Source organism: Vidua macroura, chromosome 7, assembly GCF_024509145.1.
Source record: "Vidua macroura isolate BioBank_ID:100142 chromosome 7, ASM2450914v1, whole genome shotgun sequence".
In the NCBI taxonomy this organism is placed as follows: Eukaryota; Metazoa; Chordata; class Aves; order Passeriformes; family Viduidae; genus Vidua; species Vidua macroura.
Genome location: NC_071577.1, coordinates 10,031,698 through 10,058,143, shown reverse-complemented (window position 1 = coordinate 10,058,143; position 26,446 = coordinate 10,031,698). Strand labels below are relative to the sequence as shown.

The 26,446-nt window shown below is 39.7% G+C and overlaps 1 protein-coding gene and 1 long non-coding RNA gene across 3 annotated transcripts in view; both read left to right on the top strand.

The window, feature by feature from the left end:
* Positions 1-26,446, top strand: part of LOC128810314 (uncharacterized) — a 71,540-nt gene that overhangs the window by 17,636 nt on the left and 27,458 nt on the right. The gene's annotated exons all lie outside the window — the stretch shown is intronic.
* The window catches only part of SLC40A1 (solute carrier family 40 member 1), a 179,242-nt gene continuing 159,661 nt past the window's right edge, over positions 6,866-26,446 (top strand). Inside the window, exons 1-8 of one of the 2 annotated variants that reach the window (XR_008438005.1) lie at positions 6,866-7,096; positions 7,318-7,385; positions 11,585-11,744; positions 12,606-12,721; positions 13,036-13,162; positions 16,206-16,448; positions 18,305-18,964; positions 20,060-21,525. Coding sequence is in view for 1 of the 2 variants with exons in the window: in XM_053983059.1 (XP_053839034.1) it covers positions 7,057-7,096; positions 7,318-7,385; positions 11,585-11,744; positions 12,606-12,721; positions 13,036-13,162; positions 16,206-16,448; positions 18,305-18,964; positions 20,060-20,379 (1,734 nt within the window). In the remaining variant the exon portion in view is untranslated. Of the gene's footprint in view, positions 7,097-7,317; positions 7,386-11,584; positions 11,745-12,605; positions 12,722-13,035; positions 13,163-16,205; positions 16,449-18,304; positions 18,965-20,059; positions 23,347-26,446 lie in introns of those variants that run through there. The other variant, XM_053983059.1, reaches the window with a different exon arrangement.

The window sequence follows — 26,446 nt, the reverse complement described above, 5'->3', positions numbered from 1 at the left end:
TGTCTTCTGTGTGTGAACCCATGTGGTGTAGTTTAAGAATTTAGCTATTATACATTTGTCTTGGCAGTACCAGTAATACACAGACTTCTTCAGATTTTTTTCCTTCTCCTAGTTGTTTTAAGTAGTTTGAAAATATTTTCCCTTTTTCCTGACAATAATATGTCAGGAAAAGATTCTTGTTACCTCAAGACTCACGTGCCAGGCTTCGTATGACCAGGACCCCATGATGTTGCTAACTTTGCATATCAGTTCCCTTAATTTATTAATGATCATTTCATCCATTTGGGAGTGCTAGCCATAATAATAGGGTGGAGAAGTATTAGATAACAGCCAGTTATCAGTCATATGTGTGTTTTCTTGTTAGCTGATTAAGGGTACTGAGTAGATTTGAGCTTCAGATATTTAAAAAACTTAAGAGCTCTGCAGAAAGAGGTAAGCCACGTTTCCAGCTCTGATAGAACAGTGTTTGCACAGAGCTGAAACTGAGGGCTAAAACCTCCTCTGGGGCCAAAGGCTTTGAAAAACTTTCTGAGGCAGAGGAGTTGTATCCTGTCCCTGAGCACACTACATAAATATATTTCTGCTAGCAGATTCCACGTTCCATTTTGGACATTGCAGGGTCTCCCTGGTGGTATCTCTGGAATATGATTCAGGCCCTGGGTGTCATTAATGAAACAGAGAGAGTGCTTTCTGTGGTATTATCTTAACTTTCACTTCAGATTAGTTAGAAAATTAACAAAACAATATTAATATGAATGTTCCTATTAGAGCCCTTAAAAAAGACATTTCAGAACAAGCTGAATTTTTCAGGTTTTGGGTTTTTTTTAATTTTTAAATTGATTATTATGCTTGCCACCCTTAAAGAAAATAGCTTTAAGATGGACAAAGCTTTCTATGGGAGCAGCTTTCCCTGGCTATTAGTTGAAGTTTGCTGTGTTAGTGAAGGCATATACCATCAGTGACAAGAGGTATCTGAGTCTGATGGGTAAACTGTTCTTTGAAAGCTAAGGTTAGGATTTATGAGAATTGAAGGCCAAGTAATTGTAGAATGATGACTAATTACTAGATTATTATGTTGTCATTATTATTGTAAATAATCAATATAGCACTAACATCAAAGGGTTATGGTAATGACATTGAAAGGGGAAAAGACTGGCTTATTATTCTTAATAAGATATGGCAACTTAGTTAATCACTGTCTAACATCAAATACAGGCAGGTGGTAGTATGAGGTTTTTCTGGTACTCAGAACTGTGTGTCAGACTCATCTCTGCAGGTTTTGCTAAAGATATATTTGGCTCAGTGTCATGCCCCAGTGCAGAGCCCTGTTCACACAGGGTGCTGTATATGGGTGAAGAGCTCTACCTGCAAGATTGATGGCTACCCAACTGATGGCTGTTGAAGTGCATGTTATTTGCATAACTCCAGAACCAGTTCAAATAAATGATTTCATTTGCTGGCATATGCTTACTTCATCATGTCATTCTAAGTATTCCTGTACTTTATGCTTTACCTTCCAAAAAATTGCTTTCAAGTTGTGGCTGGTTTGAACATAACAGTATCTTCGTCTCCAAAGACAAACTTGTTTTTGTAAAGACTGTTCTGGAGACACCCAGAAACAGAAATTGATAGTGCAACTGAAGCTTTTCCCTTTTCCTGCTGTGGGATCACTGATACTACAGGTTGTTCAATTCAATTCAAGTTAGTGACAGGTCAAAAGAAATTTATATTCCCTGATTCACTTCTATTCCAAGAAGTTTTTCAACATTGTCTTAAATCTAGAAATGTTTTTGTTTGGTCTTTATTTCATTGAAATCAATGGAAACTAAGCATGTGCCTGAAGTTAAAAATGTTGTTTTTTAGTATTTTCTTGGCATAGAATCAGAATAAAACATTGCAGAAAGGTGAACAGGAATATCAAAATCTGACTGTCTTAAAGAGGTCAACCATAACTTCCAACAGGAGTAATTTAAGAGAAGGATACCTTTTACTTCTAACAGTTGGGGTTTTTTTTTAAGGGATACAAATACTGTCTGACTTGATTTCATATTTGACTTTATTGTATGTATCAAGTACCTTAACATAAGGAATAAAGGCAAAATTCATAGGTATTAGAAGGCTGTGGGAAAAATAACAAATCCTAGTTTTTTAATATTGCATACTAAAATACACACAGGAAACAAAATACTGTTTGTTAAGCATTCTTTTATTGTTTAGTAATAGAACAATGACACACGATAGGAGACAAACTGCAGTAAATTCTAATGAAGAAAACAAACCAAATGAGCTTAAACTGCAGATAGGCTGTTATCTTACCCTCCAGACTCATTTCAGTCTCTTCCTCAACACAATGTTCCAGTTTAAGTAAATAATTCCTTCTCTTGAGAAAGAATATGCACTATAATATAGGCAGTCTGCAAAAATGTTACTCTTGACATTTGGGTCAAGACATCCACTTGTCCCTAAGTAGATGTAGTGACTTCTTTTCTTTTATTTACTTTTTTCTCATTTGGTACAAGATGGTTTTTTTATTTGAGTTTAGGGTACAGTGTTTTCTTATGACTGAGAAAGATTGGACAAAAGGAGCCTCTTCTTGAAACCAGTTGTCCTATAACATATTGCACAACATATAATGTGTGATTTTACATTGTTTTGGTCACTAGTCAGGCTATCACTTATCAGTTACAAACGTTTAGCTTGCTTATGTGAGCTGGTTCAGCTCTCTGAGCTGGAGTTGTGTATAAGCTAGATAATTCTAGCCTCTCCAAACAACCCTCTCAATTCTGAATTTGCTGGAGGTTCTGGATGATTTTCTCACAAGAGTTTGTCACAAGTGCCTAGCTCTGGTCCTGAAAATAATGATTGTTTCAGGTTAAAACAACTGATCTGTCATCTAGCCCTGAGAGACAGGAGCTGTCACTTTGAAGTCTGAATGAAACAAATCCCATGAGAGCATCCCACTGTGGATCTTAGAGAAATAGGGAGGGAGTAGATGTTTAGTTAATGACCATTATACCATCCAGGTATAGATGTTCAAATTGCTAACATGCAAGTGACATGAATAGGTCTGGAGTAAAACCTGGGAGACTTTTCTATCCCACTTCTGCCTGTTTGCCTGTGCAAGAGCATTGCAAACTCGGAGTGTCAGCTGATACAGAGATGGCAGTTCTGGGAGTTGAATGTGTGGGGTTATGAGCAGCAGAGCCAGAGCTTCCCATGCCCAAGTCATAGCAGGGGGCAGTGCAGTAAAGGCTTCTGAGCTTCACCCTTCAAAACACACAGATTATATATATTCTTTCCAGTTTTGCTTGGCTTTGTGTGAGCTGAATGAATAAAAAACCACTTTGCACACCAAGAGGTGTGTCTTAATGAAGAATGGCAACAGCATGATAATTAAATTTCATGAAACTTCTCAGCTGAGTGTAAGATCCGAGTGTGCATGAGGTCTCTCACTATGAGTCATGCCTCTTTGGTTAAACCATGATGACAATTGCAAGTATTATTTGGTAAAATTGCTATTGTTCTACATTCAGCAGCTCTATTACAAGGACAGTGCTCAAAGAAGCTGCCACTGATGTGGGCGGTTGTTTAAAGCCAAAATGTATCCTCTCTGTGTCTTTCTTGGAAGTATCTTTGACTATTACTGACATCATAGTTATGCACTTACCAATAATGAAAATATTTTCAGTTGTTTACATCTTATAGTTTAATTGTTGCCCTTGTTGCCAGAAAAATTAAATATACGTTTTTTTTTGTTCTAGACAGCTGTCTTATTAGAAATACTTTGAAGAATGTCTTTTGAATTAAATTATTTTTATATTTAAATCAGAAACTTAAAAAAATCTAAAAACTAGTTTAGTATTTATATTTGTTCATTCAAATAATAGCTAGATAAATTATACTAGTAATATATTTTTAAGAAAGCATATGGAATTTATCCACTGAAAAAAACTTTAGCTAGGAAGACTATAACATAAATATATGTCTTGTTAATTCAAATGTCCATGTTTATTCTGCCAGTGACCATTAGTCAGGGCTGGTCTCAAATCCATGGCTGGTGTGCTGTGCCATTGTGTAAATTGTTGCTGCAAGACTGCTGAGTTGGGGATGTACCAACTAAAACTGGGAACTCCTCTCGTACAACTTCCAGCTATTAAACATCCTAAATACATCAGAAATCTGTAAATGTTCTGAAAAGACTCTGGTGAGCCAGTCAACCTGAAAAAAGACCTGCATCTATAAAAAATAGATTTACAAGGGCTTCACAAAGCAATCTAATGAAATTTGGATTTAGTGGAGTATTTATCAAAATATTTGAGGCTTTTTTTAACAGCATCTGAGATGTAAAAATCAAAGTGCTCAAGCCACTATATTATGTTGGACATCAGTATTGTAAGGGAAGAAAACCTGAGCACAGACTTTAATAAGCATGTTGAGAAGATCATCAGCAAAGTGGTGGCAAATTTAGGAGAAAAACTATGATTTTCCCCTAGCTGCCAACTCCCCTGCTTTTGGAAACGCCTCACAAATCAGCTATGGCCTTTTAGCTATATGTCTAACTCCTCTGGACATTCGTCAGGGAAATTGTTAGAAAAGGATATAACATACATGCCTGGGGATGTAAGAAATTCTGGCTGGTGCCTGCTGGCAGCAAGTACCCCGTGTCATGGTGTGCAGTGACTCTGGTGTGGCTGTGACCTGCAGTGGACAAACTGCAGGGTTTATCTGCACTGTGCAGTCCTGTGCATCACACACTGTGCACTGAGGACAGGCGACCTCACTGCACACACGATACAGCCTCCGCTGACATCCCCTGCAGCAGCTTTCCAGACTCACTCTGTGTTCACTCTGTGTCATACTGGACAGAGCACATATTCTTCCATGTGAGAAATCCCAAAGAGATACAGCAACCATTGCTTTTCAAATTTCAAAAGATGGTTTTCCATGTTTTCTTTGCCTCTTGTCATAGCTTAAATATCACCCAAACCCAATTCATTATCAGTAGAAAAAATTGCCGAGATGATGATTTCACCAATATAATCCAATACACTTGTATAAAGTTCAGTGAACACTCAATCAGAAATTATTATTTAAACTCTAATTCTAGAGAGTTAAAAACTAGAGAAAACATGATTCTCTAGTAACAAAAAAAGGTCTAACCAGCAGTACTCTGCTGGTAAGTGTTCCTGGTGTTCCTGGATGAACTGCTGCTGTATCACATATATGTATGTATGCATTATGTACCTGACAGAGCAGATCAGACCCCATCAATCCAGTAACCAAACCATAACACAAGTGCCACCAGGGACAGGGCTGGAAAAGATGTGAGTCCAGTGGGATAGTCTGCAATGGAGCAGGGCAGGCATCTGTCACACAGATTGTGCTGCCCTCCTGCTGAGATACAAGTAACAGCCAGGCTTAGACCCGAGTTCATCTGTGTGTCTACCTGTGGAATACACTGCCCTTATCAGTAGAAGTGCAAGAACTGACAGTTAAGAAACTTAAAACCACAAAATATCAGTTTTGATATGCTGAAGGGTCTTTATTTAACATGGGCTAATAATACTAAAATTGTTAAGGTTTAGGAAAAGTAATTATCTTTTTAGCTGTTAGTAAAGAAGAGTACAGTTTAAGCAGTAAGGCTGTATAAGAAAAGCCATCAAGAAAATTTACTCTGCTTTTGATGCCAATCTGAGAAAAGATTTTCTGCAAAATTTTAAGGAATATACCATAAGAGGAAACACTTAACTCACCTAGGACAACCAATCTCATTAAAATAGCAATTTTAGGCTTCCTATGTTTAGATTGAATTTTATTTCTGAATTATTTTTTCCCAAGGTATAGTTCCCATTATGCAAAGTATAATCCATGATTCATGCATCGAAAGTCATCTAATTAATGTAAGAATACTTTGAACAAGATCACAGGAGTGGCAACACCAGGACAGGTTATTGGTCTGTTATGTCAGGCATTTGCTTCTGGGGTGGCCTATATACTTGGGGGGAAAAAAACCAACCAACCAAAAAAAAAAAAAAAAAATCAAACAAAAAAAATCCACAACCCAACCCAAAAGCAATTTTACACACAGAGGAGGGAACGTCACAGTATTACACAATGAAAATATAATCTCAGCTCTGGCAGCCAAGAATCATTATGATTTCAACTGCAGACGGACAGATAATTCTTAAATATTTGCATAGTATCCTGAAAAAGATCTAGCTGATTGTACATTTTGACAGTTTCTTAAGTCCTATAAACATGCAGTTTTTTTGTGGTGGTCAATACCAAAAGTAGGTCACATAGTGTGCAAAAAAAGTATTTACGGTAGGATGCTTCATCTGAAGCAGACAGCCTGAGCCAGCAGCAACCGGTTCAATTCCACACCACCTTCATTAGAATAGAAAAGCTATTTCAATTAAATACCTTAAATTTTGGTACTCTGTTTATGTTTTTTTTCTTGGAAGCTCAGAATTGAGAGCACTGTCCTTGGCAGTGTTTCAGCCATAGGCTTGAGGTACTTGGCACTTCTCTAACAACCCCAGCTTCTTGACTCTGCATATTCAAGGACGTCACGTTTCTCAAGATGCCAGAAAACAAAGAGGCAACAGCAGAGAGCCGAGCCAGAGGCAGCACTCGGGCCCGCGGCACGGAAAGCCGGGCTCACGGTTGCCGGGGTGCCACCCGGGAGCCGAGGCTGCGGCATCGGGCGCTGCCCACCCGGAGCCGCGCGGGGCGCCCCTCCTGCTCCGCCGGGCACTGGCGGTGCGGAGCCGGGCCGCCCCCGGGCGGGCCGGGCGGGGGCGGTGCCGCCGCCGCGTACAAAAGGCGCCGCGCCGCCGCTTCCAGCCCGACGCTTTCGGCAGCCCAGAGCAGCGAGCCGGGCGTCGAGCGGCGCTCGGCCCTTCCGCGGCGGAGCGTCCCCGCCGCCCGCGGCGCATAAGGCCAAGGCTTTCCGACTTCAGCTACAGTGCTAGCTAAGTCGGGGAAGGCAACACGGAGCGAAGCCGCGCGTCCCCCCCCTTCTCTCAGCCCCGGGCAGCGGCGGAGCGGGCCGGCATGGCGCGGGCAGCGGAGCCGCAGGGCCGGCGGCGCGGCGGTCAGTGCGCACGGGCCGCCTCCTGAGCGGCTCCCGGGCGCGGAGCGGGCGCGGGTGACCGGGCGGGGCTGCCCGCGGGTGGGGGGCACCAAATCGCGCCGTGTCCCGGTGGCGTCTCGCTCTCAGAACGGTGTCCACGGCAGCGAGCTGTGCCTGCTGTACCGAAATGCGGTGGATGTGCCCGCATTTGCTTTAGCATCTGTTTCTTATTTCTCATTTAGGATCTGTGATTGCCTATTTTACGTCTGCAAAGTTTCTTCTTTATCTTGGACATGCACTGTCCACTTGGGTAAGTAAAATACTGGCCTGGTAGAAGTAGGATTTTATTAATCTGGCTATGATTTACCTGAGCTTTATTGGTGCTTTCCAGAAATCTTCACAAATTAGCACACCACCGTAGAGGTCTTGTTACAACAACTTGCTGTTAAGTCTTCATAATCTTTACAAGATATGTTGCAGTAGGTTTAGTTTTAGTGCAGAGTAGTACAGTAGACAATTTTTGGAGGGACTGGTTCTGTACCTTTTAATGTTTTTAAATAACTATAGAACCAGGGAGACTCCTTATAGAGAAGCAGAATGAGAGACAGCCCATTGCAGCATTATATTTGAAGGACTCATATTTACTACTGGGAAATGCTCAGTGTTTACAATGGACTCAATACTGCCACTCACTAGCTAACTTGTTGACAGCATCAGGAGTTGTCCTCTGTAAAATCGCTTGCCTCCTGAAATTATTTCCTTCTGTGCTAATATAACTTACTATACCGGCTTTTACTCACTTGAAGAATACTAAAAAAACCTACCTTAAGATATCCACTAAAAATAGACAATCTGGTTCTGCTCCACAGAATAAAATTAAGAATATGTGTGTATTTTAACACAATTTTCAGTCTCCATACAATGGCTTGGTTCAAAAATAAATAGAAGGTTTCTCCCTGTTTTTTGTTCTTTGTTTTGGTCCTGTGTTGGAACATTTGGATTGGTTTGATGTATGTGTTGAACAAATGGCTGATCAACAGTTACAACAGCGCATGCCTAACTCTGGAGCTTCTTGCTTTTGCTAACCTGAAAGGATGTACTGATGTTTCTCATAATGAAAGAAGTCTTTGAGTGGTATCAAATGTTTGTTTAAACAAGTGCAATATTTTGGCAGTTCTTAATATTAAAAAGCAGCGAACCAAGCAGCTCCTCAGAGGTCAGGGCTTATTGCCTGCCACAGATTTTGTCAGTCATGCCCACAAAGTGCCTCTCTGGAAATTTGGCAACCCTTCTTACTCCCCTCTGGCCAGTGCTTCACAGCTCTGTGGTGGACTTAACTCTGAGTCCCTGACTAAAAGTGACAAAGCAGAGTTAGAAAACAATCTTGCACACAGTAACAAATGATAGACTACAAGATATCTGTTTAGCAATATTAATGGGATACTCCTGATCCAGTCCTGGTGAGTTTTGTGCTGAAAATCTTGACTCAAAAAAAAACCCAACCAAATCTGCTCAAACAACAGAAGTTACTCTGCAAATAGCTTATTTTGACTGAACTGGGCACAGGACCTTTTGTATCTCCTAAGCTTTGGTGTTCCTGTAGTGTGAAGGTTTTTGCTACCAGAAACAGTAAACAAATGCCTGAATCTTCAGAACACCAAGTAATAGATCATCTTTGTTTTAGAATGGCTCTGTCCACAATATAAAACCTGAGAGAAATTGAGTTTTGGTGTAATTGAGAGAGCTGATTAGGTTTCTGTGTTACTATGCCATTCCCAAATACCAAGAGAAGCTGTAAATAAGTAAACATGTCACATCTCCAGAAATGTTCAGACTTCAACAAAGTCTAGACTCTCTTGGGCCCTTGCTCAGTCATGTATTTGAATGTGTGCCTGGCCTCAGGGATCTTAATAGGCTGGACAGCAATGCTGCACTGGAGTCTCAGACCTTATGCTGTTGCTGTCTATCCCTCAGCAATAAAGAAGGAGCAGCATGCAACTGGGTTCACCTTGTTGGTGTCAGCCTAATGTTTCCCAGGAGATCAGCTGATTCCAACTTCCCAGCCTTATCTGTGCACCTCAGGCCTCAGGAGGCTGTCAGGAGGTGGGAGCCTGGCTATTCCTCAACTCCTTGGCTTCAGTTCTGACGTGGGATTGTATACATTCAGTATAAGGTGATTATAAGGGTAATTATAATTACAGAAGGGGAGGAGCTGTCTTTAAAAGGATAGTGATGCTGAGCAGCTGTAGCTATTTAAAAGCTTTGAAATAGCCACATTTGGAGGCATTTTAAGGTGGGACTAAGTGTATGTAATCAAGGATCTGCCTGTTTCTGAAAAAAGTATTTGCTGTTCAAATTTCAATAGCTCTTAGCTTGAAATTACATACCTGCTACAAAGCTCTGCAATTCACTAATATTGTTCTTCTCCTTTATCTTCGACTATTCTTTATGGTTTTTAATTCTTGAAAGAAAATCTTACTTTCTGGTTGTAACAGCTGTGGTTTCCCCAAAAATCTTCTCTGTGGGTTGACATAATCAAAATACTCTGGGTAAATGTGTTGGATAAAGTTGAACAGTGTTCACAGGCTCTCAGATAAGTGTACAGAAAATCATGATGTCTCTGGAGTCAAAGGATCCTTTCCACGAGTTTGAAGTCAGATTCAGTTTTTCACTCTGACAGGAGTGACTGGCACTGACTTGGACATGCTTAGGTTTTTTTAAAAATGCCTTTTTCATTTTTGTCAGAATCCAGTAACTGAAACATCTATATGTTTCAAACTTAATATTAAAATATTTTTGGATTACTTTTCTAGCTTAATGAACAGTTATCAGGATTAATTCACCTGCATGTATCTTAAGTGAAATTTTATAAAGTACCACCTCAGGTCATATTAAGTTTAAGTGAAAGCTGGAATTGGGAAATTATATGCCTGTGGATTCATTGCTGGGATATTTTCTATATATTTCTACTAACTAACCATGGAATGTAAGTGGAACATATTTACAGAAGGCTTTAGGTGTCTCTTGAGTGAAAAATGGTTTATAATATATGAGAGGAGACACAAGCAGATCATGTTTATAGTAGCATTTGTCATTGGATGTAATTAGAAAAAGCATACAAAATACCCTGGGGTTTTTATTTGAAAAGATAGAATTTTTCTTTCCATGTTTGGAGTATAATCTTTTTCAGCCTGTGCTTAAGGAAACAAGTATCAAAGTTTACATGTTACAATGTTGACAGAAAACTGTCAGTGAACTCAATGTGGAAAGGCAAGTGCTTTTTGTGTTTGTACTATACTGAGGGCTAATCACACTTTGCAATTATTTTGACCCTCCAAATAGTATGCTTTTTATGTAACTTTTGATTGCTGTGTTACATAGTAAGTTAGATTTGGCTGGCTTTGATTTTTAAAAGTTCTTTTATGTTACACCTCCCCCAGCCCTTCCGAATATTTGAGGGCCTTAGAAATTTGTACTCTGCTGTATCACATAGCAACTATTTGTTTAAGATAAGGCAACAGAAGAAAACAGTTTCACGTTTGATTTGTAGGCGACTAATGTTAGGGACCCTTATTAAACAACCTGTGTACCCTAGAATGGTATGAATGATTTCTATTCATCTGGTTTTTTACTGATTACAGAAAGGATTTTCTGTCATGTATTGCTGCAATATATTCAAAAGTAAAGTGAGATGTGACCCCCCAAAAAAACTAATCTATATATTTATTAGCAAACCTAAGAATGTTTTGAATAGAATGAAATTGACTTCACTTGGATGTATTTAACAATTTGGGTGTCCTTTTTGTACCTGTAGCAAGTGGCTATCAGGACATGAATGTGTTTTATTTTAAGCACTAGGTTAAATTAGCAATAGGCTGAACTAGCAGTGAATTTACAACAGGTTAAATGAGCTATGCTATTCTACCTCCTCTGAGTAATATGCCAGTGCTGAACACTAAAACCAGCTGAAGTCCATTGATTTTAGAAACTTCAGTTAACATTTACCCATATCTATCCTGAATTGTATGCTGACTTGTTTCCACTTGACTCACTCTTGTGTTATAAAGCAGCAGTTAAGCTTTGATCATCTAAGAGCAAACTGCTGCCTTGAAAAGTTATTTAAATAGTGATGGTAAAGCTGTTGTTAATATTTGATCTGTGCCGGAGAATTTGTGTAAGCTTTTTGAAGCTTGTTGGATGTGGCTGGTGACAGACTTTGTCCAGTAATGTACTAATAGAAAATATCTGGGATTTTTGGATTTGTGGTATTACAGGCTATAATGATCCACTTGATTAGAGTGACACTGGGATAAAATCAATGGTGACAAGATGTTGCAATCAAAAAACCTCCTAAGAAACCAACAACCACAAAAATCCCTGTACCACCTCTGTACATGTAACAAACCTCTATTTTAGCCCAGACTTTTGACAGAGCTTTAGTAAAACAGTGAGCCTGTGTACCTCTAAAGAGCAACCAGTAATGTTGTGTATGTTCTCTTACTCTTAAAGGGAGATCGTATGTGGCATTTTGCTGTGTCTGTATTCCTGGTTGAACTTTATGGAAACAGCTTACTCCTGACTGCGGTCTATGGCCTGGTTGTGGCGGGATCAGTTCTTCTCCTGGGAGCCCTTATTGGAGACTGGGTGGACAAGAACGCCAGGCTCAAAGGTTAGATGCCTAGAGCAGGTTATTTACTTAAGGATGGATCGAATTCATGTTAAAAAGGTGAAGCTGACAGAGTCAAATATGAGAATGGGGCTTGCTGTTCTCTCTGAAGAAGGGCAGAGTGGTTTCTGAGTGGTGATGGTTATGCCGAGATACTCTTAAAGACAGGAGGAAAGCAGTTTTAAGTCATGACATGTCTGTTACTTGGGCCAAACCCATGTGATGTGTAGAGATGTATGGAAACACAAAAGGTAAAAATTAGAATAACTTTAAGGTAAATAACTTTAAGGCCAAAGTTATTAAGGTAAATAACTACAGGCCAAATTCTATTTTCATTAAAACACTAACATACACTTGTATTTTTGTTGTCTTTTGTCTGGATGCAAACATCTTTCACTTTTGAGTGTAAACACACTGCAATTGCATTATGTGTATTGTATATATGCAGTAGTCTGTTTTACAAATAAAATGGGAACAAATTCTTCAAATGATTTTTTACTTTCCATAAATTTTCAAAATAATATCCCTTCCATGGTAGGTTTAAGATGAATTTTAGAGGCTTGAGCTAGGTTTTTACTACTTGAAACATACTGTCAGCATTTAAACAGGGACTTAGATTGAGAGAAGACCTACTTTGAGTGTAAATCAAGAGCTACAAAGTTACATTAGACATTAGTTTGTTTCTCTAAGACAATGGAAGATTCAGAATCTACTATAAAGTATACTTTTGCCACTTAGGTTTTGGGGGAGACTAGGAAAACAAGGCTATTTAATAAATCTGTGTGTATTCCTTAATTATGTCTACCTTAAGGCTATAGTTAGCTCATTATGTTCATAACTGTTGCTCTGTTTGGTTTAAAACAGTGGCCCAGACATCCTTGGTTGTGCAGAATTCATCTGTCATCCTGTGTGGTGTTATCCTGATGATTATCTTCTTGTTTAAGACACAGCTCTTGACGTTATACCATGGATGGCTTCTTGTGAGTGCTTCAGCTTGTTAATAAGAAATTAATTTCTGAGGAAACTTTGGGTAGCATGGGAGATTGATGAATTTTTATCTTTTTCTCTAATCTGTATAGACATTTCTGGGAGACAAAACTGGCAAATGAAACTGCACTTGTTAGGTAAACAGATCATGATTTGTTTCTGCCAGGAATTATATACTTGATCTTGTTTTGTGTGAAGAATAAAGCTGAAATGTATGGAATTGAATATAAGTCTTTTCTGCTTGTGTAGAAAGTGGAGATGTCCATCAGTTTTCTCACATAATAACTCTTTCCCCTCATCTCTCTAGACCTTGTGCTATATCCTGGTTATCACAATAGCAAATATTGCCAATTTGGCCAGCACTGCCACAGCGATCACAATTCAGAGGGACTGGATTGTTGTGGTTGCAGGGGAAGACAGAAGCAAACTGGCAGGTGAAATATATTGCCTTTATAATACCTTGCATGTCTTACTTTCCAAGCTTGACTTTATTTTTGTTTTAAGACTAGAGTTTTACAGAGATCAGTGCATCTTTGAGTTCCAGATATTATGAGAAAACATCAAGTAAAAGGGCAGCCTTTATTTTGCTCTTCCTCACTCTGGACTACAGCTACTGAGATCACAAATTACTGTTGTGATTACAATTCAATTAGGCATTCCCAAACTTGTTTTGCCCTCCTCGTAGTCCTGCTGCAGCTCTGTTAGGAAAACTAGTCTTGCTGAACAAGCCAAGTGTTGCAATACTTTATTTTTAGATCCTGGAATGAAACAGAGAACTCTTGTGTAACTGGGCTCATCTCATAAGGATCAAAGAAAGACGCATGAAAGAAAATGAAGTCCAGAACAGTTAAGAGGTATATTGGGAAATTGCCAGTGTGTAATACTGTGCATGCAGGCACATTTGAAACCTTGCATTTCTCTAGCATTAGCTGTCTAATTCAGAGCTGTGAACTTTCCTTCAGTTGGAATTGGAAACTCTGCTTTCCTTTGACATCAGGTACTTTTGAGCATAGACTACAGACAAAATACCTCCTTGGCAAAAGATTATTTATGTTTGCTTCTCCCCCTGTGCCCTGCACTTGCACAGTGATGTTGATACTACTAGGAGAGAGAATTAATTCCCATTCATATCATATTGTAGCTTGGTAGTCATGACACTTCTAGGATGTGAGAGACTGGGACTCTCATCAAGGCTGCACAAGGCAAATTATACACCAAAGGGTGTATAACAATCTTTGGCTGTGCTGCTCCTCTGATTGTAACACAGTGTGGGAAGCAGCATTTTTTGTGATGAATTTGGTCAGGCTGTATAGGCTCTGAATCGACCCCATAAGGGGACTTAAGCCTTCTTAGATAGAGGAACTGATACTGAACTACAAATAAGGCACAGAGCAATTTAACATTACCCAGACCTCTCTAGTTTAGATACCTTCAGGCTTAGACAGCATTTCAGCTTCTGGACTATAATTTTGTATAAAGCTGCCTGAATTGCCCATAAAGTTCAGAGTCCTTTTGGAAATTTCAATCCTGTATTCCAGATTTTTACTTGATGTTTATCTCCAATGAAGGAATGTTATTTACCTATTTCATCGAGGAAAGGCTAATTCTTAGATGCATTTAAAGTGTCATACTTTCATTTCCCAGTCTACAAATTATCCTCCTTAATCTTTTATGTTTACCTTGCAGTGCCTTTCTAGGTCATGCCTTTTGTAGAGCAGTAATACAGGTGAACTTTCTTCACATGTGTGTGAATCACAGGTAGAAAAATAGCAGCTATCTGTGAAAGTCTTAGGTTAATGAGAACTACTAAAACTTGCTTGCTGTGTCAGATCTTATTCAGCACATCATCTCCCCCATCCCTGTCCCACATAGACACATGAGATAAAGTACAGACCACACCTGCAGAGAACTGCTGCCTGGGAGTCAGTCCTGCCTCTTTACTGCTTCATGAGCTCAGGCACAATTGTATGACCACTTACATTTCGTACTGAGAAATCAGGCTGGAGATTACTGTTAATTCTCTTACTACTTGATTGAGAATGAAAACAACCACTGGATTAAGCACCTTAGTTCAACAGATTTATCTGAAACATCCCTTCCAGGCTGAACAGGCTTGTTTTCTGTTTAACCATGATGTAATCTGGAGACTACTTGAAACTCCTTAATGAAAAAAAAAAAAAAAAACCAACAAAAAAACCAAAAAAACCCCAAGCTATGTGCTGACGCTGACTTTGCAGCAAATACTGTTGTCCATCTCTGCATTGTTACCCCTCCTCAAAAAGAAATATTAGTTATACAAGTTAGTGGAGTAGGGAAATAGAAAACTACCTTAATTTCTCCTTTGTTGCCCTTGATTAGTTTTCCTACTCACTCTTTGTACCTTTTCTGAGTGGAATTATAACTGAACTCAAAAAACAAAGGTTAGTTGGTTGGAATTTTTAAAGCCAAATATTATGTAAGTATCTCACTTAACTATTTGACTGAGGGTTAGCTAAATTAACATTGAATTGACTTAGAGTAACCCAAATGTTTCTTTGAATGGCAAGGACTAATTCTCTACAGATTCAATAAAGCAGCTTCATACTGATGTAGAATTTCACTTGGCCTTCACAAGCTCTAGTTTTACAGTAGGACTCTAAAAGGGCCTTCATGTGTGAAACCACTGTCTAGCAACTTGTAGGAGTGGAAGAATGGCACTATTAACTGGAAACTTATTGGTACCCGGGTGGTTTAATGACAGTAAAGTAGATAAGACTGAGGGTGAGGCATTCCCTAGTAGCAAATGAAAGATGCATTTGTGCTGAGAATGGGTTGCTTGTTTTGACTGTAAACATCAAAGGACCAGAAAGGAGTGAGGACTTTGCTCAGTAAGATCTAAGGATGCCTACAGCTGCCATCAACCAATGTGACTTAACAAGGAAATGTAAAAGCCATTTCAAAGTTCTGCTGCTATCATGGTGGTTCTTTGGCCACCAGTTATTAGAAATGAATGGAGGAGGCTAAGAAATACATGTTCCAGTACTGGGAGATGGATTACTATCTTCCCAAGGAACAATTCCATCTTATGAGATTCCTGGTGCTGTGCATGCTAAGTTTGACTATTACAGGGATAGAGCTCAGAGTCCACAGGATCAGTGCTGTGTAAAAGTGATCTCATCTCATGATGAGTTTTACCTTGTCTCATGATGAACCATGAATCTCTATGCTGCCACAGTAAACCCAGCATGCTAAACCTGGAAGACCTCATGCAGTCAAAACTGGCAGGAGTAGGGATTTGGCTTGCAAACACCTTGGTTGATTGCAGTGAGCTTAAATATTGAAACAGTCTGAAGGTGCCTCTGGTTACTTCTGGAACCAGTTACAGTTGGAGCAAGACTTGTAGCTTTACCTTTATACATGTGTAATTCACAATTATATCAATGAATACTTCACTATAAGTGTTCACCAGTCATTTCATCATCAAATAATTTGTGACAGATATGAATGCCACAATAAGAAGAATTGATCAGCTGACCAATATCTTGGCCCCAATGGCTGTTGGTCAGATAATGACATTTGGCTCCCCGATGATTGGCTGTGGATTCATTTCTGGCTGGAACCTGATGTCGATGTGTGTGGAATATCTGCTGCTCTGGAAGGTTTATCAGAAAACTCCTACTCTGGCTCACAAATCTACAAAAGTTGAAGCATCGGAACTGAAACAGCTGAATGTGAAGAAAGGTATTGAAAACACAGTAATGTACCTACTCAAATTCACTCTATATTCATTGCATCAGTCAAGCCAAGTGCTGACTTCTGTCTTCCACAGGCACTGCTTTGAGGCTAAATAGCTTTCTGCTCCTATCTTGGAGATTTCAGGTTTGGGATATAGATAACAGACTCTAATCTAAGTCACACCACTTTGTGCAGCTTTTTGAGGAGTTTCATAAAATGCAGCCAAAGAATGATTTGTTTTCTCTTTGTTAACCCCTTAGAGTAAGTCTGCCTTGTAACTTCAGGCTGATCATAAGGAATACTCCTACTCATCTATACTGTAGCTGATAAGCTGGACCAGGCCCTTGGCTCTGTAAGACTATTCCTTGCTAACTCATCTCTGCTTACACCTAGTACTGACAGGCTTTCAGGAGGTTCTAGAATAGATGGTCATATTTGTATTCTGGCATGGCTGAATGACTTTTACATGCTTCAGGAGATGATGGGGAAAAAAAATCAACTCTTGGCCTTCAGCTCTGCTTCCTTGGCCAAGTAGTACAAGTGGGATTTACAGCGTAGATGACTATGGCTATTACTATAAGTAACACTGAAATTAGTGTTAAAGTCACTTTAGATAGACTCAATATCAGAAATTTAAATTCAGAAGCAGACCTTTTATTGTGAAGTAGTAGCAGATGCTGAAATACTAAACTTAAGTGTTTCCCCATTTTTAAGGTAGCCGTATATGAATACTACTGAAAGCTCATGTTATGGCCCCCAGCTGTAACATAGGTGGTGGATTTTTGTTTTGTTATTGGATTTTTTAGTTGTTTTTTTTTTTTTAATAATAAGAATTCCTGGGTTTTGATTAAATGCTAACTAACAATTTTGTCTCAATATATTGTGAGTTAGAAAGCTGCTATTGAAAGTACTGAAGGCATGTGTCTTCCCAGCCATCAGATCCATGGTGGTAACAGCTGGTCCAGCAAGCTGTTGGACCAGGCTGATGGCAGTCAAGTGTTAGAGAGCAAGAGAGTGTAGAAGGCTCCACAGCTTTGGAACTGGCTCTTAAATACTTCTGGGGAATGAAGCATTTAGCAAATGTAAATATGTAGGAAACACTTATTAATCTTTGTTGTTAAACAGTATTCTGATTTCATTAGAAGACTTGTTTTTAAAAGTTACTGAGGTGCTTCATGCATCTCACTTGCTGTATGTGGAGTTCATTTTGAATTTAATAGTGTAAAAGCACTGCTCGGGCATCCAGACCTTTGTGGAATTTCTATCCTCCTTACTAGTGTAAATAGTGCAGTGAGTTTTTGGATTTTTGTGATCAGTGGAAGTGCCTTTTCCCTTTATTACAGTGAGAATGCAGTTGTAGAAATGCATAGGTTTTTGGTTTGTTATTTCTCTTTTTTTTTTAAGTCAAGCTTTGAAAACTTTTGACTCTGGACAGGCTTCAGCCTTGGTTCTTCTGCCATGACATGAGGTACTGACAGATGTTTAAATATGCCCTTCTTGTTTCAGTCAGTGCTTTTAAGCCTACAAAGCTGTGTTAAAATGCCAACTGACACTGGCCTTCATTAGGCAAATAATTTCTCTGTGGAGCTGGGGCATTGGTCATAAGTCTAGAAGCAGGCAGTGCTTTCTCCTGTCACTGTCTAATTAAATTGATAGGGATAAACTTTACTTGATCTTACTCCCCAGGCAGAATTTAAGAATGCTTTAAATTATTTAATTTAGGTAATTAAGAGAAAGCTTGGCAGTGGAGTTTGACTGATGCACCTCTGCAGTAGTGAGCTTATTTTAAACAATTGTCTGTTGCTTTACACTGTGCATTTTGCAGGCAGGAGTGTATCTGACAGCTCCATTTCTGTTTACAGAGAGTGACATGAAACCCGCTGAAGGAGTGCAGTTGATTATTGAGAAAGATGTAACTGGCTTTGAGCCCCAGCAGGAGAAGGAAGTCGGCTGCGCTGCCCGGATTGCCGAACCTTTCATAACGTTCCGGGACGGATGGGTTGCGTACTACAACCAGCCGGTGTTCCTTGCAGGCATGGGCCTTGCATTTCTCTACATGACTGTTCTGGGATTTGATTGTATCACTACAGGCTATGCATACACTCAGGGGCTGAGTGGCTCTGTGCTAAGCCTCCTCATGGGTGCCTCAGCAGTCACTGGAATCATGGGAACAGTAGCTTTCACTTGGCTTCGGCGCAAATGTGGCCTTATTCGCACGGGCCTTATTTCTGGAGTGGCTCAGTTTGCTTGTCTGATCCTATGTGCCATCTCTGTATTTATGCCTGGAAGTCCTATGGATTTGACTGTTTCTCCATTTGCTGACATCAGTGCCAGGCTGTTTGAAAATGAACCATTGCCTACTATAGCATCTCCAGAACCTGAAATGATTTTTGCAACTGGAATGCCCAACTTGTTAAACGGGTCTATTGCTCCTGCTAACAGTGACCCAGAGATGAGTCCTGAGCCCGTGCCTTTAATCTCTGTTAGTCTCCTGTTTGCAGGAGTTATTGCTGCTAGAGTTGGTAAGTATTATGTCTCTATTAAAATTTAGTTTATTATCTGCTTTTAATTCTAAAAGTTACAGTGCCTCTCAACTAAATACAACTGATTTTAGAATTAGAGGCAATAATTGGAATGTTACATCTTGTTTCTGGGGCTAGTTGATTATACTTCACATAAAAATGAAATGATCCTGCAATAGTATCACTAGGGTGAAGACTGCAGTACTAACTCCATGTATATTTTATGTTACTAATAGGAGAAAAGTTACCACATTTGGAGATGATTGTAACATATTTTTTGGAAAGCTCATCTCTAAATGATTTTTGATCACAACCAAATGAAACCACATGTTACTAGGAAACAGCACCAAACACATCTGCTATGAAAACCTTCAAATTTCAGAGATTACTAAATTAATCCATTTCTTTAAATTGTCTTGGCATTTAGAAGGAAAGCTTTGATTTGGATGACAGCTTAAATTTCTGAGGTATTTCTGGTTAGCATAATATTAGTATCTGTCAACAGAATAGGCAGTCAAATATATAAATGTAATGAACAGTAATGGTCATCTGTAGAATCATTATCCTCAGTTTCTGCAGTTTTTGCTGAATTCTGGAGGAATAAAATACTTGATTCACATGTACTAAGTTTTTTTGCAGGATAAAAGCTGAGTCATGAACAGACTAAAGCAGTATGGAAGCTAATGGTCAACCATTTGAAATTATTGTGTATCCTGCTTAGTATAAAAGATGTTGGGGTTTTTTTTTATGCAGAGTGTTAGTGATTGCACCTAGCATGTAAGATAAAATAGCTGTAAGCCAGCTATTTAAACACGGAAAGGATGAGTAAAACATTGGCTTGATAGTCATGGTGAAACAGGATGTGACAGGCAACTTAACACATTAAGTTTATGTATTTCAGGAAATTTTTGTAAAAGGAAAGTAAATTGCTCTTGACTGTGAGTGTGGTGAAATCAGTTCTAGTCAACAAGAGGGTATCTTATCCTGTGCATTTTTGGCAGAAGTGAGTGCTTGGAAGGATGAATTGAATTGTGCCAGTGATGAGTTTGCCATGGGAAGCCCAGCAGTATGGATAATTGTTTTCTCTCTCCATAGGCCTTTGGTCCTTTGATTTGACTGTCACACAGTTACTCCAAGAAAACGTCATAGAATCTGAAAGAGGCATCATAAACGGTGTCCAAAACTCCATGAATTATCTTCTTGACTTGCTGCACTTCATCATGGTCATCTTGGCCCCAAACCCTGAAGCTTTTGGCTTATTGGTGCTTATTTCTGTGTCTTTTGTTGCAATGGGCCACATAATGTACTTCAGATTTGCCCAAAAAAGCTTGGGAAAACAACTCTTTGTTTGTCACACTCCTGATCCCAAAACAGCCCCTGACAGTTCACCACCTGGTAACACATCTACTGTCTGAAAGGATCCACTTCTCTTTACTAACTTTGCTTCACAAATACCATGGTTAAGCACATATACTTGCTTTTATGACCCTGTTTGAGGTGTTTCTCTAGAGTTGAATGCATAACTTAGCTCTTTGGGGAAGCTGTCCCAAGAGACAAAATCCATTTTACAGTGACCCTGTAAATGTTTCATGTTTGGCAAAGGACAGCCTGGTTTGATCTCGACAGCTGCAGTATCAAAGGTTCCCCACAAGTCTGGTGTTTGATCACAAAAATACTGTTCAAGTTCCATGGCTGACCCCCACAGTGATACTGTGGTTAAGTGGTTATACGTACTCAATTTACCATGAATTCTGAATAATTCTTGTGTTTATTGAGTAAAATGAGGTCTTGTCCTTCTTTTTAGTTACTTCAGAATAACTTTTTATACAGTATTTAGTTGGTTGAGTTTTTCTCCAATATTCCTTTACCATGAACAGTTCTGCTCACCTTTATTCTTAAACTGGTATAAGCATCCTCTCTAAACATTGGGCTTTGGTCCCTTCTAATTCACAATATTCTATGATCCTTCTTGAATTCTTCTAATAAACAATTTTTTTTTTCCCAAAACCTTTATAGTATTTTATGTTTTGGTTTAACTTTATGGAAACACCTTTGCAGGTTTTTTGCATGTTTCCTTACAAACTAGAATACTGTTAGGTACAGGATATTGTATTACACTTTTGTTGCACTTCTTAGAGTAAAACAGCCTCATTTAGCAGAAGCTATTGATGTAATATTACAAAGCATGGCTTTTAAATTGCAAATGGCAGATTTGCTCGGGTTTGATGTAGCAGAAAGTGCTAAGGTCAGGAGTACTGGTACAGAAAGATAAATTCTAGTGCTAACTTAGTTTTTGCCTCAGAGTACAAGCAGCTTTAGTTAATTTTCCAATATATCAGGCTTTAGTAGGGTTTCTGAAAACAATTGCGTTTGAAAATAGTTAATATTTCATGCAAAAGCTGGATTACTTGCATTTATCTGATGTGTATGTGAATTTTGACTTTGTTCTAAAATACTGCTAAACCAATGAGATGATGGACTGAGAGGCCCTCTAAAGTAACTTCAGAGCAATGAAAATGATACATCCCCTCTGTTCAATAAGTTCTTGCCTTTTTTTTTTTGTTAGTTTTGTGTTTGTTTTTTTTTTTTTACCCTGCATGTGTACTAACACAGTACTTCCATAGTCATTAACCCTATGTGCACTTTTGTGGAAACTACGCACTTTGCTTTCTCAGTAGAGTTGAACCTGGTGGTGTTCTGAGTTTTCTTACGGCTTGGCAGTCTGAGTTCTAAATTTAAATATTGGTAAAATGTTTGTTTGCAGAATAAATAGTATGTGAAAACATAATGTCAGCAACTTGTGAGAAATATCCTCTGTAACTTTTAAGAGTTTTTTAATTTTAGGTACTGTCCTTCACAGTCATATATGCGGCCAGACTCAACCCTGGAATGTAAGTGAGTGAACTCCATTGAATTTAAAGGCGTTACACCAGGGCTGAATCTAGGCCAGTCATCACAAATTTTTTAACAATTACATTATCCATCAAAGAATGTAAAGAACCTCTAGTGGCTTTTTTTTCTCAGATACAATGTTTTGTAAGAGGTGTGAAACGGAATGAATGGGAATCCAATGGACTTGTAGCCCATAGTTTTCAATAACTGGATGTAACGATTTTTCTCCTCTAATGGACCAAACCTAATAATTACTCTATGTTGCTGAAAGCTTCTCAGGGATGTTTTCACTAGGTTTATAAGTGTTTATACTTTGACCAAGCATTTGGGTTTTATTTTGATATAATAAAGTAAAATATGTAATTTAGAGTAGGTTTAAAATTTGTGACTCAATCCAGACTGTAACTTAAGGAAAAGGGAATTTTGCCATCAGCAGAATTTGTCAGAAGACAAATAAAATAAGCTTATCTAGATTTGTAGAGTAAATATGTCCAAAGGATAGCTTTGTGGTATATGATAAGTACACTAGTAAATAAAGTAGCTATGATTTGCCAAATATATTTTCTCATGTGTATCTAATTTAAATTGGGACCAGATTTTAATATTGTTAAATATAAATAAAGGTAGTCCAAATGTCAGTGAATGCCTCTGTACTGCACTTTGAAAAACATTTGAATGCCACTGTATATCTTGGACTCATTGGCCATCAGGGAAACAAAGCTGAAAATGCAGCTTTTTTTTTTTCTCTGTCTACAGTGCACAGAACCCAGGGTGCCAAAAATTTAATGCTGTAGCACTAAGCACCAGACATCCCAGAGAGGGTGTATTTCTGAAGTCTAGAGAGCTCCAAAAATGTGATAAATAGAGCTGGGAGCATGCCATGTTCCTGCCTGTTCCCAAAGGCATTTTTTGTTTCTTTTCCCTTTCTCCAAGAACAATTTACTCTTGTTTAATTTGAGTAGCAATTTGTTTCATAAATAGTTCCGCTAGATAGTGCAGTACTATTAGGAGAGGACTGGAGCTTTGTGTTTGGTAAACATGATGTGGTTAGGATTCATATGCGCACATCACAGCTGGAAGGCAAGACAATCCTAAAATAGAAAAGTGAATGCTAGTTTGAAGAGGAACAAGGAGATTTAAACTTGTGTGTTTTGGTCTGCATTGGATGGCAAAAAATGTATGCTGCTTGAGCACAGCCCTTTTGTGTGTGAGTCCAAGATGTCTGCAGACACCTGTACTCAGTAGTGCTTTGAAGCAGTGTGGAGCCTGAAGTCTTACTTAGCAGGACTTTCATTAAGTAAGCATTTTTGGCCCTGTATTTATTTATTTTTTTTAAAAATGTCCAAATTGGATGAGAACTGCCCTTAAAAATGTACGTACTAGAAATCAATCTCACCAGAATATTTTATTATACAACCTTATGCTGGACATAGTATTGATTTATGTATTGCTATTGTTAAAGCTAATTAATAAATTTGCATAAAAACTTATTTGTCCTGTATTTTTCAATTTGTGGGTATCTGGGTATGCTACACTTAGCATGGATCCTGTGCAGAAAGCTTTTTTGTATGATGTGTTGAATTGCCATGAAGCACAAAGAGCATTGAGGAGGAAGCAAATAACAAATGTCAAGATCTTTCAATTATCTTGTTACTCCTTGGTGAATTGATTTTTTTTATTTAGCATCCACAGTGCTAAGTTAAGACGCAAGAGATGAAGGTCTTGCAACCTCAGCCTGGATCTTGCATTGGCAATAGAAAAGTTTTGTGTCTTGGCCTGCTGAGCAACAGCAAGCAAATTATTTTACTTTGCCATGTATTTTTACCATACTGAATTTGAGGTGATGGCCTCCTGAAGCAGCAACCTGTAGGTGAGAGCTCTGGGGACAGGAGTGGTCAAGGTATAGTAGTCAAGTACTTTTCAATACTAAACCCAGAATGTTTCATACAGGACTGCTTCTGGCTTTGTGTATTTAGGATATGTTTGTACAAAGGATCGACCTTTATTAGGATGTTGCATTGGTTCACTAGAAGCTCTCTGAACTGATTCCTCTTTGAACTAAGAGTTTCCTAGAAACAGACCTTTATGGTTTATCCCCAGTTGTTAATGTTTGCCTTCTTCACTGCCACTTACAAATTAAGGGAAGTGTTAGAATACTGACTTGAAAATGTAGGTACACATATCCACCCCTGTAAATATAAAAGTACAGAGAAAAAGATTTGTGAATGGCACTGTGTATTTAATAGGTAAAGAATATACTTTTTTAAATTGGAGAAGTCCCTTCACAGTTTACTATTTGATGGTTTAATTTTTTTTTTTTTAACTCAGTTGTAAACATTTTGCAAAGTTCTGAGTTTTTTAAGCCCCTGAGGAATTCACTGCTCAGCAACCAAAGGTAAAATGATTGGAGATACCTACCCCTGTTTGTTTCCTTGTTGTACTACTTGGCTTACCAGGTAGTTGAGATACCAGCCCTGCCTGTGGAGGGCAAGGTATGTTGTATATTCTGTATTGTGTTCTTTTCCTCTGAAATACTTAACTGCTTTTGTTTTCAAAAGCATTTTCATAAAGTGAGCACTAGTAATGGGGTATAAAAGTTGAATCTTCTTAAAGGAAAAACAGTGAACTCAGACCCTTCACTTTAAACTGTTTTGTTTCTTAGGTGAAAAATCTTAACTCAGAAATTCCAAAGGAGTACGTAGGTTCATATCTAGTAATTTTAAAATACTACAGTCACTGCTGTATTTGTTTCTATGAAGTACATGGTGGATGTCCTAGGAATCAGAGTAAAGACTGTTTATGCTAGGGAAGAGTGCAACTAGTGGGTGTAGCTTTTCTGAATCTAGCACTCTGGAGGTGGTAATGCCTTTCTATCTGCCTCAAGGCTGGCCTACATTTAGGTTCTCCAGGAATATATTGTGCTGTACTCTGCATTCTAGAACTTAGTACTAGAGAAGTTAGTAGTAAGTGTTAGAGTAATACTCCTTTTTGTCTTTCCCTCTGTAGTTTCACATTCTCTTTCCTGCCTATGGGTGCTTTAACTGCATAGTGTAATTAAAAGTATTTTATTCCTCTGAAGGGCAGAAAAAACTGAACAAGGATATTTGCTTAAAGGCTTGCAGGGAGTATGGACAAAGTGCATGCTGCTCAATAATGCTTTTTTAAATACTTCAGCTTGCCCTTGTGTGGGTCAATATTTCTTTCTAGTTAAACTTTATTTCCCTTGTGGTCACAAGGGAATCATGCAACTGTGTGCTTTTTACTCTTAGTATAGGGTGATGGAGCAATCTGTTTTCACACGTGCAGAGTTAATCCTTTGTAAAATGTAAGGGAAGTAAGTTACTTACATTTAGAAAATCTGAGTCCCTTCCTTTGGCAGAAAAGGGAAAGAGAAGGTACAGTAGATATCTAAGCATAACCCATTAAGATAAAAAAAACCCACCCACAACAGCAAAACACATGTTAAAGAGTGGCTCAGAAAATATCCCAACTTTTTCATGCTAAGTCATTGTTCATGTCAGGAGGGAGGGAGACAATATAACAGGATATCCTCATCCCAGTGCCACCGGATTCGAGTCTGAGGGTGAGTCCTGCCTTGAGCAGCATCACCAGCTGCTCAAAAACCAGTGGGGTTTTTCTCTCTGTCTGTGTCCTTGGCCTGTGCCAGCTGCAGTAGCTGTAGCTCCTACCCCTGTCTTGGGTCATGCTGTCCCTTCCACGAGGTGGTCCCGCAGCGCTGCCCCTCCCCTGGGGTATGGGCAGAGCAGAGCCCGTGCTCCGATCCTGGAGTGCCGCAGAGCAGAGCCCGTGCTCCCATCCTGGAGTGCCACAGACCAGACAGAGCCCGTGCTCCCATCCTGGAGTGCCACAGAGCAGAGCAGAGCCCGTGCTCCGATCCTGGAGTGCCACAGAGCAGAGCAGAGCCCGTGCTCCGATCCTGGAGTGCCACAGACCAGACAGAGCCCGTGCTCCCATCCTGGAGTGCCACAGAGCAGAGCAGAGCCCGTGCTCCGATCCTGGAGTGCCACAGAGCAGACAGAGCCCGTGCTCCGATCCTGGAGTGCCACAGAGCAGAGCAGAGCCCGTGCTCCGATCCTGGAGTGCCACAGAGCAGAGCAGAGCCCGTGCTCCGATCCTGGAGTGCCACAGAGCAGAGCAGAGCCCGTGCTCCGATCCTGGAGTGCCGCAGAGCAGAGCAGAGCCCGTGCTCCGATCCTGGAGTGCCACAGAGCAGAGCAGAGCCCGTGCTCCCATCCTGGAGTGCCACAGAGCAGAGCAGAGCCCGTGCTCCGATCCTGGGGAGTGCCACAGAGCAGAGCAGAGCCCGTGCTCCCATCCTGGAGTGCCACAGAGCAGAGCAGAGCCCGTGCTCCCATCCTGGAGTGCCACAGAGCAGAGCAGAGCCCGTGCTCCGATCCTGGAGTGCCACAGAGCAGAGCAGAGCCCGTGCTCCGATCCTGGAGTGCCACAGAGCAGAGCAGAGCCCGTGCTCCGATCCTGGAGTGCCACAGAGCAGAGCAGAGCCCGTGCTCCCATCCTGGAGTGCCACAGAGCAGAGCAGAGCCCGTGCTCCGATCCTGGAGTGCCACA